This window comes from Cynoglossus semilaevis, chromosome 6 (genome assembly GCF_000523025.1).
Source record: "Cynoglossus semilaevis isolate Cse_v1.0 chromosome 6, Cse_v1.0, whole genome shotgun sequence".
NCBI lineage: Eukaryota > Metazoa > Chordata > Actinopteri > Pleuronectiformes > Cynoglossidae > Cynoglossus > Cynoglossus semilaevis.
Window position 1 is genome coordinate 17,473,936 of NC_024312.1, and position 18,679 is coordinate 17,492,614.

An 18,679-nucleotide genomic window follows, 5' to 3' on the forward strand; every position below is an offset into this window, starting at 1 on the left:
CTACAGAATTGTCTTCAGCATTTATGGTAAACCCTGCATCTCCAAGTTATTAACCTTCAGTTACTTATCCTGGTGATCCTAGTTCCCCAGTCCCCATTTGGTTTATATACATCATCCTCCCCATTATTACTTTGCCTATCTCCAGGACAGCATTCATTATTTAACATCCCCATATTGGAAAATCATCATAATATTATATTTCTGATGTCAACAGTGCAAAAACGCACATTTTTATGGATGCTAGTAAAACATGCAAAACTCTTTTTTTTCCTTCTAAATATTATACCATTAAAGTTGACACTTCATCTAAAACGAACGCAAAACTACCACAAAAAACGGTAGCTATAGCAAAAATGTTTTTTTTTTTTTCAATTGTTATGTACAGAAAACAGAAGTGGGACTCAGAACTGCATAAGTTAAGACAGTAGCATTTTTGTTATCATAGAAAAAAAACTCCACAGGCAATTAAAAAAATATACACAATTTACAACAATCAGCCGATCAATAAAATTAAACAAGGAAAGGAAATAAAAAAAAAGAAAATCATTTAAAAGTCCAAAACGTGTTGAAAACCGTTCAACAGAAGTGGAATAAGCATTTTAATGAACTGACAGGTTTTTTTTTTAATAAACCTACACTTTAGAAGTGACCAATGACGGCACAGACCGAAAGATCAGTTGTTGATATTGTCTTCACAGTCACCTTACCTTCCCTCCCTCTCAAAACCCAAGACTGTCTGTCCAGATTGTCACTCCAACACAACACCTCACAAACACAAGGACACAGACAACACTCACACATCCTGCCGTGCACTAATGCATGATACTCTCCATCCAGCTACCTCTGCAGTGTCTTTAACTGACATTCTGTCCGCTAACTGCAGGTCACCAGATGAGAGTCACCATCTGGCACAGAATACAAACAATATGCTGCAAACACACACACACATACACACAGACATAGATGCACAGATCTCATTCAGTGCTGATCATCAAGGCAGAGTTTATCACCCAGTGCTCAGTGCTCCATCCCACTTTCATCTTTTGCTCCCCCGACCTTCCTAACCCCCGACCACTCTAACCTCCACCTCACACCTGTTGTTCTTTATCGGGTGATTCCTCCAGTGTGATGACAGTGAACTCCTCTGTTTTACCGTTTTCCTGGATCTTCTCCTTGTGCATGAGAGTTACCATCTCCTGCTCCCTTTCCTGTGAGTGGGGGCTCGATGCTGACGCTGCTGTCCCATTGCCTTCACCTGAATCTTTGACCGTGATCATCAACGTCTGCTGTCTGCCGCAGAGACTGCGAAATCACGCGGATGAAACGACAGAGGTTTGTGTCAAATAATAATAATAATAATAATAATAATAATAATAATAATAATAATAATAATAATAATAATAATAATAATAATAATAATAATAATAATAATAATAATAATAATAATAATAATAATAATAATAATAATAATAATAATAATAATAATAATAATAATAATAATAATAATAATAATAATAATAATAATAACCTTTTCCATTTGGCAAAAAGCACACAAACAGCAAGAATAGCAACAACTGCTATGATAACCACAGTGATGACCACCCAGTCTGAAATAAGAAAAACTGTGTTAGTGGATCTACTAAAAAGACTAGAAAACAATTCATTTATAAATGAATAAATACCCGTTGAACCCTGGCCTTCCTCTGAGTTGGGCTCTGACCCAGGAGCAAGGACTCTTCCTTTGCCATTAGAATGTGGTGAAGCTAGCAGAAAAACAAACAAAAAAACCAAACCAAACCAAACCAAACAAAAAAAGAAAATTCTGTCATTTATAGGTTGATACATTAAAGTTCAAATGTGTCTATTCTTGCACATGCAGACGCACACAGACAAACATACATTTATGTATGTGTGTGTGGTGTGGGTTACAGATCAGCCAAATAAGTCCCATCTACTTTCATAAATGTATTCTTCAACTCAAAGTAACACAAGGGGGCGTCCTAGGTTCCCTAAATATGAAGCGTTTTTAGACCTGTAACATTTCATATGTGCTTTTGCCCGTGAACCATAAATGACACACTTGAAAACTGAATGATGTGAATGAATTGTGTCTTTTCCTTTCAGGAAGCAGTTTAAAATTTAGTGGATTTTTTTTCTAAATTTAAAAGTTTCTTATTTTTTTTCAATACCAAACTGCTTTATGGTCCTTCTGTGGACAATTTGAGGTATAAGGTTTAGTTCACAGCTAGGATTAGATTCAGGGTTGAATTAGAATAAGGTTATATATGTACTGTTTATGTAATATACATAATTATGTAGTATACATGTAATAGTTAATGTCATGGTAATGACCTGAGAAGACATGATGTCTATTTGAAGTGCTCAGAAAACAGTGTTTGTGTGTGTGTGTGTGTGTATTTTTTTACATCCGTCATCTTGTGTTTTCTCGTTTTCTCGCCCATTTCCACCAACAGGTTGTGTTTCTCCAGGCTCTCCAACGGACGCTGTTGGAGTAAATGTTTCCTTCTCTGATAGGGTCGGCTGCATCCCAGATCCAATGGGCTGGTCCAAGTCTCCGATGGTAAAATCCGTCCCGCTGTTACTGTTTTCTCCGCCTCCATATGTAGGAGCCATTGAGACGTCATCTATTGTTCCATTTTCTTTCCCATGGCTGTATTGCTCAGGAACTAGAGTGAAGTTAACTTCCCCACTGTCAGAGGCCTCAGTACTGGACTGCAGCGGTTCCGCTGAGAAAAAAAAAACAGTCAAATTCAAAACACTACATGTGCTTTATTGTGCTGATTATAATGAGTTTCAAGACTTTATTTGGCTTATCAGCTGAGGAAACAGAAGGTGAGATGATGTCATACGTTCTGATTGGTATACTGATGAAACTGCTTGGTTACCGTTGTTTTTATTTGGTAAATTATTGGCAGTTTATGGGTTAATTTTTACTGGCAAACCATGTACCAAACCAAACATTGAAATATTAATACAGCATTTTCTACACACTGAGCCATTTTTGTCCTGGCCTCAGCTTCGTACTTCTGCTAGAGCAGAACCATTAGCATATGAGCAAAAAACAGCTAACTGGAGATAACACCGCATCCAGGATAACAACAATGGTGCAATTTTATCAGAACATTGAAGGTTCTTTTTATAACGCATAGAAAAAGGGCACAGAGACAATGAAAAGGCCCACAAATGTAATTAAAAATTGAAAAATCAGAGGAGTCAGAGCTTATGCTTCATTTCTGCAAGAAATTTGAAGATGCAGTTGAGTTTTTTAGCTTCTTCGTTAATACATTTGGCCTTTGTATCAAGATTACACTGCTGCCAAAGGTTATGATGCATTATTAATTTACAAAAGAAATAAAGAGGACCACATAAGTATTGCCTATAGGTTTTGGTTGTAATTATTGTAGAACGTCATTATCAAGGCATTATCATCTGAAGTTTCCATTAATTGCTGCACTGAAAGATATATTTTATTCACCAAACAGTAATAAAAGACTTGCTGGTAATTGGTCAAAGTCTGTGCTGGCACAATGTACTGACCTGATGCATCAATACCCCCAGTTAAATCGAAGGCATCCTCACAATTCTTCTCCGGTCCAACTGGGTCACAGAGAAAAGGAAGCAGAAATCATTAACATTTCTCACTGCAAACAAGGGAATTTAAATAGCACTGAAGTGAATGGAAAATGAAAAGTTACAGTCACCTTGATCATCAAAGCAGTAGGCATCAAAACGTTCATCAACTGTGAAATGTGCATATACAATGAGCCCAGTTGTGTTCTTTGCACAGTTCTCATGCTGCGTGTGCCTGAGGATGGCGACTGTCCCGTTACTCAGCCAGCCATTTCTGAATAAACAATGATCAGAAAGCAAAACACATTTTTTGTCTACATTCTAAAACAGGCATGGGTAAACCTTTAGACTCGTGGGCCATAGTGGGTCCTAAACTTTGAAGGAGGTGGGGCAGTTCAGGAGCAGATTGATGGAGCATTCTTATAAACTAAGACAAATGACACGTACAAGTCATGCATAAAGGCTAACATTCTAAGATGCTTTTTTTTAGTTCGAGTTCACCAGCTCCCAAGTTACCACTGAGGTGCCCTGAGCATGGCACCGTCCCCACACACTGCTCCACAGGTGCTTAAAGCTGCCCACTGTTCACATTGGTGATGGGTTAAATGCAGAGGTCACATTTGGTTGTGTGCAGTGGTGAGCTGTGTCACAATGACAAGTAGTTCACTCTTCTTCCTTCCTTTATCCTGTTCTAGACCATCCATTGAGGGAATGCAGGCATTGCAGGGCAAAGGCAGAAGTATAATGATATAGACATAGAATGAATATAGAAATGAATAACCTCAAAACATCAGAGAAAAACCTGAACAAATGCCTAATTTCTCAGTTAAGTCAGTTGTTTGGGTTAGTCAGGTGAGAAACACAACCATCTACCTGCTATTATTTGTCTTTCATTTCCAGCAATATAACAGAAAAATGTATTTATATCGTCGGATTCCTAGGAATGAAAATGTAACATTCATCACTTTAAAGTACAATCTTGATTAATTGCAATGAATCCACAGCGACCCTGCAATTAATTTGATTTAAAATTGTACTTGATTAACAACCCTAGTTCAAATATCATGATAAGTTGATAAAACTGCTTCAAAATTCAAATTACAGACAGCTTTAACAGAAGAAAAAAAAACATGTTTTACCTGCACGTTTCCATGTCTTGGTTATACGCATTCTCAACTTGTTCAAAACTAGCTAAAGTGGTGTCAAGCTGATTGCACACCTCAGCAGCCATAGACAGGTTCAGGTAGTGACGATTGGCTCCTTCGACCAGAAATACCCCCACATAACTACAGCTCCGAGAGTTCACTGTAGGGCGCAAAAAGAAAAGGGTCAGTAAATGTCCCGTAGCAGTACTAGAAGTGGTTTTGAAAGCAATGTGTGTAGCGTTGAAGTGAAAAATAAAACAAAGCTAGAACTCTATCCTATTTTACTTGCACTTAGCCTCACAGCAAGTAACACTCAAGTAACAAAATGAGATTTTTGTTATTTTATTTATCTCTCTACTTGAGACATGGTGTTCTGAACAAATAGCATTTTCGAAGCAATTAGCAAAGTCTAATCTCACAAGAAAAAAAAGGTCATTATTTTACTATGACATTTAATGAGATTTTTTTATCAGATTTTGTAGAATTAACATCTTCTAGATTAATCTGAAATAGCTGTGACATGGTCACCACTATATTTGCACAGAAAAAATGTATAGCTGCTGTTTGTTGCTTGTTTAACCTGTTTCCGTGGTAACAGAAAGATGACACGTTAACTGGGGTTGTCACATCCTTTATTTTTTTTAAAAAACTGAGTGACTCTACTGTGTCATTGCACAACGGTTCAGACAGAAATGGGAGGAAGCGACACTTTCATAGAGAGTCTTAGCACAAACGGTACACAAAATGTTGTCTTCACATGCAGGGATGTGAACCACTGACCTTCTTGCTGTACAGATGTACCTTTAACCCCTTTTTACTTTTTAATTTACCTACAGTGAAATAACCTGTTACAACACACGAGGTCAAAAACATTTTCCTAGTGTGATTTGTGCTGCCTTTTGACACTTCCTGCAGCAGTTCTTACCTGTGATTTTTGTAGAAATAAGCTAAATGACATTAGTGTGTCTGCCTTTGGTATATCCTTTGAACAACAACTACATTCCATAAACTAAATCTAACTAACCCTGAAGTGCCTAAAAGTTCAGTTAGTCCTTGAAAAGAAGGAAGTGCAATGTTGAGCAATGCACTGGCCAGATTTCCTTCTCTGCACCATGATTTTGACAGTGTTACATGGTGTAACATGGAAATACAACAATACTAAAAACACAACACTTACATATTTGACTCTATCTTATTATAGACCAGTGGTTCTCAGTTATCTTCTGTTATGCCCCCCTTTGGGGACAGAAATGTTTTAACGCCCGCGTACAAACCACTGTATGAGTTGCTGCCACTTAGTGACTGGAGGTTTGTTATCATCCAATCATTAGAGCAGTGGTACACTCATGTCCAACGTGCCATATTCACACCCCCAATGGCCCCGCCCCACTATTTGAGAAGTACACTTATGGATGATAACAAAAAAAAGCAAAGAACTGAAGAAGCCTCTTGGATGAGAGGAAACATCTTCTTTGAGAAAATTTCACGTCCAGTTGCCGAACGGAACTCTTCAACCTTGACCATGGCCTGGATGACTGAGAATCTTCATTTCAGTTACAAATACAAAACAACAGTTACAAATTAGTCATACTACCCATTTCTTTAAGTGGTGCAAACTGTCTAACTACATAACTGATCTGATAAATTTGACAAAAACCCAAGATGATTTATTTTTCTCCAGGCAAGCTGTTTTTGTGTAAACAGAGAACTGGCAACAGACGGAAGTTTACCTCTGTGCTGTTGGTGGCAGCTGGGCAACGAGAGCCAGGGCCAGCCTCTGTGCTTTTAGTTCTTTGTTCTCTCTCCCTCTCTATGTCGCACACACACATGCACGCACACACACCTGAACACAGGCAGCCACATGTCCATGTGCCCCACAGAGTGAATGGAAGACGAACAGTCCTGTGGCTGTAAACTCGTCCCTCGGAGATCAAAGCCAGTAAAGCGGTCAGTGAGTTGAACAGAGGGTTGACATGAATCTGAAGCTCCATCATTAGTATGCAGAAGGAACACTCATGGGTGTCTTTATACAGAAGTGGGGCCTGCTATGCAGGGGATTGACTCTCTTCAAGGCTTCATTGTCAACTAATGGAGTTGAAACCAAGGAGACTGCAAAGTGTGGGTTGTAAAGAACTGAAGAGAGAAAGGGAGCCGTAACACAATACACTGCCAAAATCTCCAGCTGCAAGTAAAGCACTGATCGTTCCTTCTCTTTCGCTCTTTTTTTTTTTGTCGTTGCTCAGTTCTTATCTTATTATTTCAGCAATAAAGTGGATAACTACCTCCTAGATGCAGGTGTGCAATCAAATTGGTCCATGCAGGTAAAAAAGTAATTTTTTTATTGCACTATGGTAGAGTGTGCATACGTGTGTGTGTCAGTAGGCTGACAAATATTGTTATTTCAGTATTTCTTGAGGCCATAATTAGGGTGATATGAAATGCAGGATTTGCTAACGTGTATCTTACAGTCGTAAGACTTCTGCTCTGACGACTGTAAGATACAAGTAAAAAAGATAAAAAAGAGACAACTGTAAAATGATTCCATTGGTATTTCTTTAAAACTCTTTTAGAATGATGGAAACAAGAAACCTGTATGTAAGATACAAGTTAGCAAATCCTTTATATCACCCTAATTATGATTGAGTGTTTTTATATTAGACGCCCTTTCTAATGCACACCAACCTGGGATTTGGGGACTTTCTGAATTCAGCAAATTATCAACTTTTAACACATTTGTCATTTCAACTGCACACTTACTTAACTTAACGCTGTTCTGCTGCTCTTATTTACATTGTTCACTATACTTCTCTCCTGACTTCCTCACAGAGCCAGTTCCTCCCTTGGATTGCTATCATAGGCTTCTTACACGGTGGAGTCGCTTCAGCATTTCCTGCACCTGTAGCTTTTTTGTCCTAAAAACAAAAAACTGACTCAGTAATCTAAACCTCTCATCTAGGTCTCACTTTAACCACACTTTCCTTTAGCTTCGTGATGTGGCTGATCAGTTATCTCTTTAGTTACTGCAGCTCTCCATGTCAAACCTGATCTTGGTACAATATTTCTCCATTTGTCAGACATCTTTTTACTCTCCATTATCATTTAAAACAGCCTTGACCAAAAGAACCTCTGCTCTACACATCCCGCTACTCTAACTCTATACCTCGTGGTATTTCCTTGGGACCACATGACTTCTGCTTTTTATTCTCTAGAGCTGTCCTTACTTATTTTCTCAGCGCTAATTTCTAGCTATTGTGATTCCATGTGGTTCTCTCTTTTGGTTTCCTTATTATCTATCCTTTATCAACCGGACCTTCTGTCTGTCCACAAATCCTTCCCTTCTTCCTTTCACACAACTCATCATCAGTCTTCAACTGTTTGCTGCTCTACTAGTAGACCTCTCATCACTCAAAGCAGGGGCCTTAAACTCTTGGCTCAGGGGCAAATATTTGGGTCACGAACCACCCAGCCATCCACCTATCTGAGCCTGCTCTTAGTTTTTGGCCCTTTCAATGTACATTTATTACACAAAATGATATCGAATTTTTTTCTAGATGTTTTTAATCTACGTAGCCCTTTTTGTGTGCGATTTCCTTGAAAACACGTGTTTTTGTTTCGTGTTTCTTTTTGAACCGATAAAACACATTGCTTCCCCTTTTCTCCCCCCTAATCACACTGGAACGTCCCACCTCATGGTGGTAGCCTTTTGCACATTACAGAGCTTCTACAGAGCAGTTTTCCCATGAACACAAAGACTGCACTGTAAATGAGTGGGTAGGGTAAGTAGGGGTTGTGTTGGTGGTTGCGGGCGTGGGGTGGGGTAGGGGGTGTAAGCATAAAAGAAGCATGAAATGCTTATGAAACACTTTCAACATGAAATTTAGTCTAAACGTTTACAAATGGTAGAACATGACATGCAACATTAGAACTCATGTCTTGTCCAATTTGTGTCAATGGCTTCAAGAATAAATATTTGGGAGAGGATGGTAGAGGTAAACCGATATAAGGCTAAGGATATTTGGTTTGCAAAGCAAGGAGAAGTTGAAGGCTGAACACGTGTCGTGAAATCTCAGGCGGCACAGACAGTGCACAGAGGCTGGACAGGCACAGGCGTTCTTTGTCACAGCTCAGAGTCCACAGGGCCCCCCGCCCCCCGAAAGACCATCAGCATAAAGCCTGGCACAGAAGCATGCAGGATGGGTTGTTATTTACAGACAAGCACCCAGCCCAGACAAACAACATGGGTAAATGTTCTTTACTCAATTCCCTTAAACATAATTCCTATAGTTTATATGAAATGACGTCACCTATTTAATGGATGATAGACTGCACAGGTAGTATGTGGTGCTTTGGTATGATATAGGGACAGCGTCGCTTGCAAAAGTGTTGAAATGTAAGGCCAGGTGGCAGTAATGCAACGTAAACTCTGCCAAGCCGTTGTAATAGAGAAGGAGTCTTATTAAGGGATTAGCACACCAAATTAAGCTAATGTGGATAATTGTAATCATTATTGTAACTAATGAACCTTCAAAAATGATATTGGATGTCAATTTAAAACAATACAAGGGAAGAATATGGGTGTTACAGTGTACAGCCCAGAGTCGTATCTTCCTTGGGGTATAATGTCATGTCTACGGCCAACAGCCGCCAACTGGTCGGTGCCATCACTGAATGAAAAACTGCACATTATGTTTTTCCTTTAACTGCTGTGTAGCTACAATGATGCACACCTGTCTGTTACAAGATTTTACAACTGAGACAAGTTATAAAGAGATTTGAGTTTGTTGAAATTTTTACAGTTCTCTATCCCAAAAAAAAAAAAAAAAAATATATATATATATATAGTGCTTTATATTAAATCAATTGATAAAATGATAAAATGTTTTATTTGTAAACATCTTTAATATTTCTTGACAGGCCTGTGATATATTAAATTACTGAAATACTCATACGTACTGGAAAGATTCAATGACAGGGAATCCTTCATTTAAACTTAGTAACTAAAAACTTAAGCAGTAAGAAATAAGAAAAAAACATTTTTTGTTACTAATTACTATGTACTAATTACTAATATATTTCACTTATATTTTATTTATGTTATCATGTAACATAATAGCTTCAGGTCAGTGTACTGATAACTCTCTATATGATGGCAATTAGATCTGGTTACAGTCCAGAAGTTGTAAATGTGATGTCTCTGAGGTCAGACTCTACATAGAACTATAGAAACACGGACAATGACCATATCAGCATGAGCGCCACCTTAGGTCATTTCTTACCACATGCCACAAACCATTAACAAAAATGGAGTTCCTCCTTCCACCCATAAATACACTGACTCTACTATATGCCAACGCAGCCACGTGTGTATACTTCTATTAAATCTCAGTCCCAGAGGTGATTTTTATTAACAGCGTTATAACCACCTGCTAAGGAAACATGATATTCTTACACTTTCACCTTGAAATGTACACATCCGTCCAGACGAAAGGTGCAAAGAAACCTGCACAAAGACAGCACACGTGAGCCCCACGGCAGTGAAAAAGAGGGAGAAAAAGCTTTAGCAACTGCTTTTAGCAACCCTTTGTGTCAGAGAATAAAGCACTAAGCGTGGCAGCACAGGATCCAGCTGAGGCTCAGCTTAAAGACAAAACATAAAAAATAACCTTTTGTAGCCAAAAAAAGAGTAGATCTTTGTAAAAAACAAAACCAGACATATCAACCAAAGACCTGATGATCAGAATTCACTTTCCTGTGTGATAACGTGTGCGAGACTGAGTAATGAGTAAGAGCGTCTGCCTCCTTTGTGTCTGTCAGGAGTCTGTGCCTGCCAGACGTAAGCCTGTCTGTGCTGGTGTAACACGCGCTCTCTTGCCGGCATCCACTTGTCCAGTAAATGAGGAGCGGCATGAAAAGTAGCCACAGGAGACGGTCTTTGTCTTTCACCGCTTTCGCCTCACATCAACACACATTTTCACCCAGTCTTAATATAAAGAAAGGCAAAAATGATTAAGCTTATTGCACTATGGCCTGTTTGCAAAATTTGGCAACAAAAGGAGTGTTTCCAGACAGTCACGCCAGACACACCTGAGGTAGATTAAAATGAGGGAGAACAATCCACAGAGAAACAGCAATAGAGTGGCTGAAGATATTGTGCCCTCACCTTGGTGCAGTTCTGAACTGGTTAAGGTCAGTAATCCAAAGATGACCCCCGAGAATAGCATGCGCATCATGGGCAAATCCATGACCAGGTATGTATCTGGTAGTAAAGGTACACAACGGTGGTCCTGTCTTTCCCTCTGCCAGGAGTGACGAGTGGTGGAGAAGGTGTGTGTGTGTGTGTGTGTGTGTGTGTGTGAAAGAGAGAGTGTGTGAATGAGTGAGAGAGAGCAGCAACACAGAGAGGGAGCGAAGGGGGGGGGGGGGGAGGGGGGGGGGGGGGGGAGAGAAGGAGGGTGGAAAGTGCGACCGGGGAGAGAGTTTGCTGTGAGTGTCTGGTGGCCACAGACTGAGACTTTGAACCAACTTTTCTGTTCTGTCCCTCAGAGACACGGAGGGCGGCGGCCCCCACAACGCAGGGGGAAGAACAATTCATGTGCCACACCTTCTACTCCAAACGAACTTCATGCCTCTATTAGCTTCTCTTCCGTGTTCTTGCCTGGAGGAAAATAGATGGACTGATGAACAGTCTCCACAGTGATGCCTTGTGTTTTCCGTTTTAATTTATCGTATTTTTTTAAGTTTGCCTCTTTCATTCGTCTCGCACACTGGGATTAGTGTTTAAGCATTTATTTACTTTTGGGAGGTAAAAAAAAGAGAGAAAGAAAGTAGTAATTCATTTAGGCATGTGATCTGCAGATACGCTTAATCATAACGGAAATGTGCTGTTCCTCTGCGTTATCCATCAACACGTCATCAGTTGGGTTGAGTAAAATGGAGTTCCCGCAATCGTCCATTAGTTGTTTGCATGTCTCTTAAAACATTAAACAATGACGGTGACAAGGAAGTGCGACTTCCTCGTTCTCATTCTACCAGCCATACTAATTCATCATCGTTTAGCTCAGCCTGTTAGCATGGCCGTTTGGCTGTACATATTATCTGCTGTCTTGGCCTTAAAATACCACTGTAACATATCAGGTCCCAAACCATCATTTTATTACAGTATCATTCTGATGATTTTACCTTGTAAAAAAACCCTCAAAAAATAAATATTGTTTTTTCGGATATCATTGATCAAGGTCACTCATTTGGAGAATACGTTATAATACGAATACGAATACGAATAGTTTTTTTTAAATAACTAAAGCAAGAAATACTGGGAATAGATTAAAGAAGAAGGCTTTATAGCAGTTACTGTACAATACATTCTACTTTCCCATCTTTTGTGTCAGTCATCCTGAGTTTCACCCTATGGCTTGGTTGAGGCAGGTGGCTGCACAGTGTCTGCCACCAAAGTGTTTGTAAGTGTATTATATCCGATTATTGACCACTTGTTATTAGTTAAATGTCATTATTACTTGGTGTTGCCACATAGAAAGGGAATTTTCTAACATATCTGCCTTCAACCAAACACCCACACCCTATGACTTTAACCAACACGTAAAGCTTACAAGCGCAACCAAAATAATTCACACTTCCAAACCACAAAGTATCAGTGATTTCCTGCTTTACCTGTTGCCATGGTGACATTTGCATCAGAAGAACAAACAGACGAGAAACGAGTACGAAAGGGTGAGAAAGGTTGTTTCACGTCAGTCTTGAAAGAGAGAAAAGTTTGAGTTTGCTCAAGAAGTGGGTTTTCTGTGTGTAAAATGTAAATAATAATATTTTTTTTTTAAATTCATAAAATGTAAAAAATAAGGAAAGAGCAGGAAAACACAGATAATGAATAGTATAGTGAGGTTTCCTACTTGGAACAATGTCCGTCTCAATTTCTCTCTCCAGAGAAACAACACTGTCACAGTGAGCAAAGGCGACCAACCACTTTAATGAATAGTCATGTCAGTGTGCAGCGTTTGCTGAGGCTGATGAATCCCTTTTCCAAACGCTGAACATACAAAGTGTGGCATGTTTAATGAAAAAAGGACCGACTTGGTCAACAGTCCAAAACAATTGCGTGAACTGGACTCTTAATCACAGTCAGTTGAACAAACCTATTCATCCTGGTTGAGCCTCAGTCCATGTTCAAGGGCTTGAGCCAAAGTCAGACCCACATGGGTTTTTGATTTAATAGTGTTCTGAAATGAAATTGTGAAATAGAGAATAGAGAGTAACAGAGCTTCTGTTAAATGAGACAAAGACGTACAGGAAACCAGGGCAATTATCTGGCTGTCTTGGTGTGATAGAACAGGGGGTACTCTTTCAGACATGAGAACCATCCCCTCCATGGTGGATACTGGCTGAGTACTCTGACAGTACACTCATCATACATTATGTCCTTGTTGTCACCAAGTAATAGAACCTCTTCAACACATCATTTTATCTACCCCCACAGCATGCTACTGCCCATAACAACAATACTTACACTGAGATACCTGCACTAGGTGCAATAGTACATGTACAAAATAGCTGTGACAAATATATTACATTTCAGCATGATCACAAAATGGTCATAAAGTGACTTTAGACACGATCATCTGACTGGGAGCGGACAGAACAGCTAATCGCTTTGTTCTATTTGTTAGCGGAAGCTACAACAGTAATGATTTTGAACGCTTGTATTGCACATGCATAAGCCAAAAATGTTGACAGAAATCTGAGATGTCTAAATGGGGTCACAAGCCAAAAAAATAGTTGGGAACCACTGATTTGAAGTTTCTGCACTAAAATCAACAACAGGACATTTAGGACATGAATTGGTTTGCTGTCGTGTGGAGATTATGGAAAACTGAGAAACTGAGACTCATTATCATACAGTGGGGAAAAAAAAAACACATGACAATGAGTCAGAATCTGGCATCTCTTTGATTAAAAAAATAAAATAATAAAGTTTCAACACTGTGCCCTTATGTGCTTCTTTGGCTTCAAGTGAGCCGTTCACAGCCCCAGACTGAATGCTGCGTAATGGGAGCATGACTGGACGGTTTCAAAGGCTAGGCTTTAGGCAACAACAACAATGACGGGTCTCATTTGTGTTTGGGCACAGGGACAGCTTAGCCAGCGTGTCAGACCAGTGTGTGTCACAGACTACTGTACAGCCTGCAGGAATGTCCTGCGTCAATCCTCATGGAGGCGATAACTCTCTCACTGTGGTCGTGTCAAAGCTCAGTAACCTGTGGGTGAAATGTGTATGTCTTGGTCAGATTTTGTTTTTAACATTTCACATCTGGCTCAATCCCCCCGCAGACGAGTTTGTCAAATCTTTTTCGGCATGTGTTTTTAAAAACAAAAATAGCGTGAAATAACATCCTGACGTTTGTTTTGTTGAGTAAGAAGATGCACATGATGAACAACAGAGGTTAAAACACAGAACAACAACATGAACTCTGTAAACTTAACAACATTTCACAATGGCAGAAAAAAAAGCCTGTGTGCTGGAGGGAGCTTTTTATACCCAGAACACCAGGTGACATGAGTGAGACTAACGAGCAGCGACTCACAGGACACAGATGAGTGTGATGACACTGATTAACCCAGAGAGAAACACACAGGAGGGAAAGGAGACAGACAGAACTCATAAGAAGACATTTTCCCACAACATTTTTTTATTATAGCTTCTTTGCCGTCTTCAGTTGTAATGTTCCTTGTTTGTCACGGTAGGGAGCTTTATCCTCACAACAGGACCAGATTGAATTAGCTGCTGTCTGTACCAGGTTTTTCATGCTTTTGCCTCTCGTTTCCCCAAGACAATCTTAAAGGTTGTTGAATGATGACAATTTAGTTTCATGTGTACTCCAGCATTTGCAAGACTCTACTTGACTTAAACAGACCTTAAACTTTGATATTTTGTACACACCATTTCCTTGAGGCAGTATTGGCTGTCACTTACGTCACAATTTATCTGATAAGAATGTTATGCCCCAACATTATACACATAACCACCCCTTCCAGCTCCCCCACACTTCACTACTGTACATTAGTACCTCTGTCACTCACCTACGCTAACAGTGGTGACCTGTGTCTGCGGGCCATAATGAAGGGCAAACAGTTCCAAAAAAATCAACATAAACTAAAGAAATGTAACGTAGCACAATGTATGGCATACAACCGGCAAACAAACAAAGCCGTGTTCAGTGTATAGCGCCATGTGACAATGTATTCGTCCACGCCACTTGCCAACTAGTTCGCGATTTGGTTTAACTTTGTATGTCGGAATGATGGAACAAAGCTTTCTAAATTATTTAATTGGAAATGGAAAAAAAATCTTTACAAATAAAGAAAACATTTTTAAGTTGGTAACATTTCAGCTCTCCATTGTGTTAACTAAATGGGACTCAAACAGAGGCAGGAAGTAGAGGCACAAGATGATAATCTGGTGCATGGATACTGTAGTCTGGAGTCTGGTAAAAACAAGAGGGGAAAGCAGAAGTGCTGGCTGTAAGAGGAAATCCTATCACCAACGGTTGGACAAATACAGTGTAAAAAGCCACCGGCCTCTGCTCAACCGTCACTGAGGAAAAATGTGATTCTGTGTCATTAAAAAAAGACAAAACAAACTGAACTTGTCACAATTAAACTATTTATCCATCAAAACGACGATGTTTACCATTTCACTGTTGAATGGATAGAGAAAAAAAAGATTCTAACGAACAAAGGACCAATGTTTGTCATCAGCATCATTCTTTGGTTAAAACATGAAACGACTGCTCACAAGTTAATCACAAGGCAGGGATGTCCCAGGAACCTCCGCCCGGAGAACATACAGAACACCCCAAAGTCATGTGATGATAACCAAGTGGGTATTTATGGAATAAAACACACACAGGGGCATAAATAAACATTTGTAATACACACGTTATTCATTATTATTATTTATACAATGCATTTATACAAATTCTACTCTCGTTTCGACATACAGTATAGCTAAGACACAGGGGGTAGTAGTCTTGAATTACTGCTTGACGTTGAGAGATTAAAATTTTTAACTGGCCAATCGCATTTGAAATAAAATGCGTTCAAGTTAACTCAACTAACCACAGAGTCAGGGATTGCCAAAGTGGAGTGTACGAGCTGCCACTAGGGGGTGTGCGAGATAGAAAAAAATGTGGTGACTTTTTGGAGTGGGTTTTTCTTAGTAGGGTTTTTCCACACACTAAAGATGTGTGGGTTCAAAATTTGGGAACCATTGCACTAAAACATGTTATTTTGTTATTTTCTTTAACCTCTATCAGGCATGTGGATAAAAATACTCGTCAATTGCTGAACGAAGGCAAGTTTATCAATTATTTTATATGATTGACCATTATAAAATCCTCTCAGAATGCTAATACTTTTACACAAGTTGTAAACAATGTTGCCAAAATAACTTACGTTCAACAAATTGTATTACATTTATCGTTTTTATGCACAAAATCATTTTTTTCGTTCCATATAAAAGGAGGAATACTTTTCAAATCTATAAATTTGAATATTTATTCATTGTTACCAACTGTCTTATACACTAGTGACAGGGTAATGTGCAGATGAAGAGACTGCACTCGTACATTCATATTTTCCTATGCATGAGAACGGGGTCATATGACACACATGTGATAACATCAGTGATATTCCAACAGAAACAGTCACAGAAATCACTCAGAGAGTGGAATCCTCCCCCAAGGCTGATCAGTCCACCACCATATCATCGCACAATAGATAACAGTTTTCATGAGCAAATAATTTGTCAGTACTCAGCCACATTCCAGGCCTTAGGGCCGTAATCTATTGGACAGTGATACTTCCATTAAGATCCTTCTTTTAATTTTTTTTATGACATTTTGCCTAATCGACACCTACTGTAACTGTGAAGGAAACAATTAATTCATTGTACCGGTATGCAAGCCCCCTCCCATTCCCCCCAACCCCCCGCGGTACATTTGCTGTTCTGAACAAAAACAGCAGTATTTTTGAAGGACATCCAAATATCAGCACCATTTTTTTTTTTTAAGCCGCCGAAGAGCACAGTATCCTAATTTGGTCTCCACAGAAACCTCAACCATCGCTCTGCTGCCCACTGTGTGTCCATGAGTGTACCCTACACCCCTGGCCGGGCTCTTTAAGACCTTGTGCTCAGTTCATCAAAACCTCAGTGGGAACCAATACAACTGCCTCAGTCTGCCAGCGCTCATATCCAGCTGTTAGACTAAACAAGATTGCTGGCTGAAGATTTGTGGTCAACAGTCAGCAGAGTAAATGTCAGGCTGACTGGAAAGCTGAAGAAATGTCAGAGCGTGTTTGGGTCTTGACGCAGCACTGGTATTTAAAAAGTCATTGTTCAACCGATCTGTTTAAAAGCCTGGCCGACTGGAAGTAGATTTGAGCATGAACTAATGTTTAATCCAGGAACATGATCTCACCGTCTGGTGATATAATGGTTAGATATCACCAACAAAAGAACAGGCTTTAAAAAGACTTCCTAAAAAGACGTTAGAGTTTTCTAAGATCTCTCTTCTCTCACCACTGTATTTAAAACTCCTAAACTAAGTAGTCATCTTTTTTTTTTAATGAATCAATGAATAACCATTGTACCCAGTTAGTGTCAAGATATTTTCATGTACAAGATTACATTTTCCACAGAAACCCATTTAAAGGGAATATGTTTGGACAGATGGCAGTCATAAAAATAAACTGGACAGTACGTCAACTCCATGGATGATGGACGACTTCCATTTACCCTCCTCAGTTACAGTGTTGACTCACTGTCACACCGTGCTGTCTTATACAAATAACACAATAATTGTTTTCCTTATCTCTGTCCGTATATGACTGTGAGGACAGCTACTTTATTAACAAATCCACTAGAAAAATCATATACATATATGTATATACACTATATGTATCTGTTTATGTATATATACAGTATCTAATGGCCAGAAATATCAACAAATAATAATATTTCGTAAAATAAATAATTAATTGTAATAATATTAATCATGATTGTAATAAATCAAGATTAATCATGAATCATGACAACTCAACATTCTCCAACCTAAATAAAATGGACATGAAAACGTTGTATCGAGCCATCCCTAGTTTTAACTGTGCAGAAAGGTGTTAGCAGCGACACTGTAGTGAGGGAAGAGCAAGAGAAGGAGTGGCAGCAGTGAGGCCAGGTACCATTAATGGACTGGACACGGAGAGAAGGAGTAAAATTGGAAGTGACAAAGCCGAGATAGGAGACAGGATGGCAGGGAGGATCAGCCATAGGTGTCCTGCATGTGGAGAGTGTGATAAACTGGAAGGACAAGATTAAGGAGTTCTGGGCAGGTTCTGAGAGAAGATGGTGGAGAAGGCTTTGGAACAGCCAGATGAAGCGTCAGAGACATGATGTTTAAAAAGCAGTCTCTCTACAGAGTCAGATGCTGAGGCTTGGGAAACATGGAAAAGGAATCAGCAGTGAACATAAAGAAGTAACCAAGAGCTACCTTAAACCACAACTTCCCTACTACCAGTTAAACAGGTGCGATAAAAGCAGAAATGAATGTTTTGTTGTATTTATATCACAACAATGATTTATATTACTAATTCTAATATTTAAATACAATTAAAGTGGAGGTTATCTATTATCATCAATTAGCCCTAGCTGCTGCTGCTATTCTGGAACCCTCAGGGCAAAGACACACATCTGCCAGAGAACACTGAGCTGTGTGCAATTGTCCTCATTTTCTTATTTGCAAGAACAATATCATATTTCAGACATTAATTAAAAGCAAACGCACATCCATGCACCTACAGACACACACACGTGCACATGACTGCGGTTTCCCCATGTAGCAGGCCATGTGTTTTTAATGAGGCAATCAGACATG

General features: G+C 39.3%; 1 protein-coding gene across 1 annotated transcript; it reads right to left on the bottom strand.

Moving 5' to 3' along the window:
* Positions 1-261: 261 nt before the first annotated feature.
* On the bottom strand, positions 262-11,148 carry cd44b (CD44 molecule (IN blood group) b). Its single transcript, XM_008312519.3, has 8 exons — positions 10,897-11,148; positions 4,731-4,896; positions 3,723-3,865; positions 3,559-3,618; positions 2,427-2,747; positions 1,683-1,763; positions 1,529-1,607; positions 262-1,302 (listed from the first exon to the last, which is right to left on the bottom strand). Exons 1-8 carry the CDS (start codon positions 10,976-10,978, stop codon positions 1,089-1,091), a joined length of 1,146 nt encoding a protein of 381 aa, XP_008310741.1. The 5' UTR covers positions 10,979-11,148; the 3' UTR covers positions 262-1,088.
* Positions 11,149-18,679: the final 7,531 nt, after the last annotated feature.

Bases quoted from the DNA above. Each gene is read 5' to 3' on its own strand.
- cd44b (XM_008312519.3), bottom strand. From the start codon at position 10,978: ATGGATTTGCCCATGATGCGCATGCTATTCTCGGGGGTCATCTTTGGA. The intron at 1,764-2,426 runs GTAAAAAAATAC...TTTTTCTGCTAG, and splicing joins GAAAACACAAGATGACGGAT to CTTCACCACATTCTAATGGC. The intron at 1,303-1,528 runs GTTATTATTATT...GTGATTTCGCAG, and splicing joins CTTTTTGCCAAATGGAAAAG to TCTCTGCGGCAGACAGCAGA.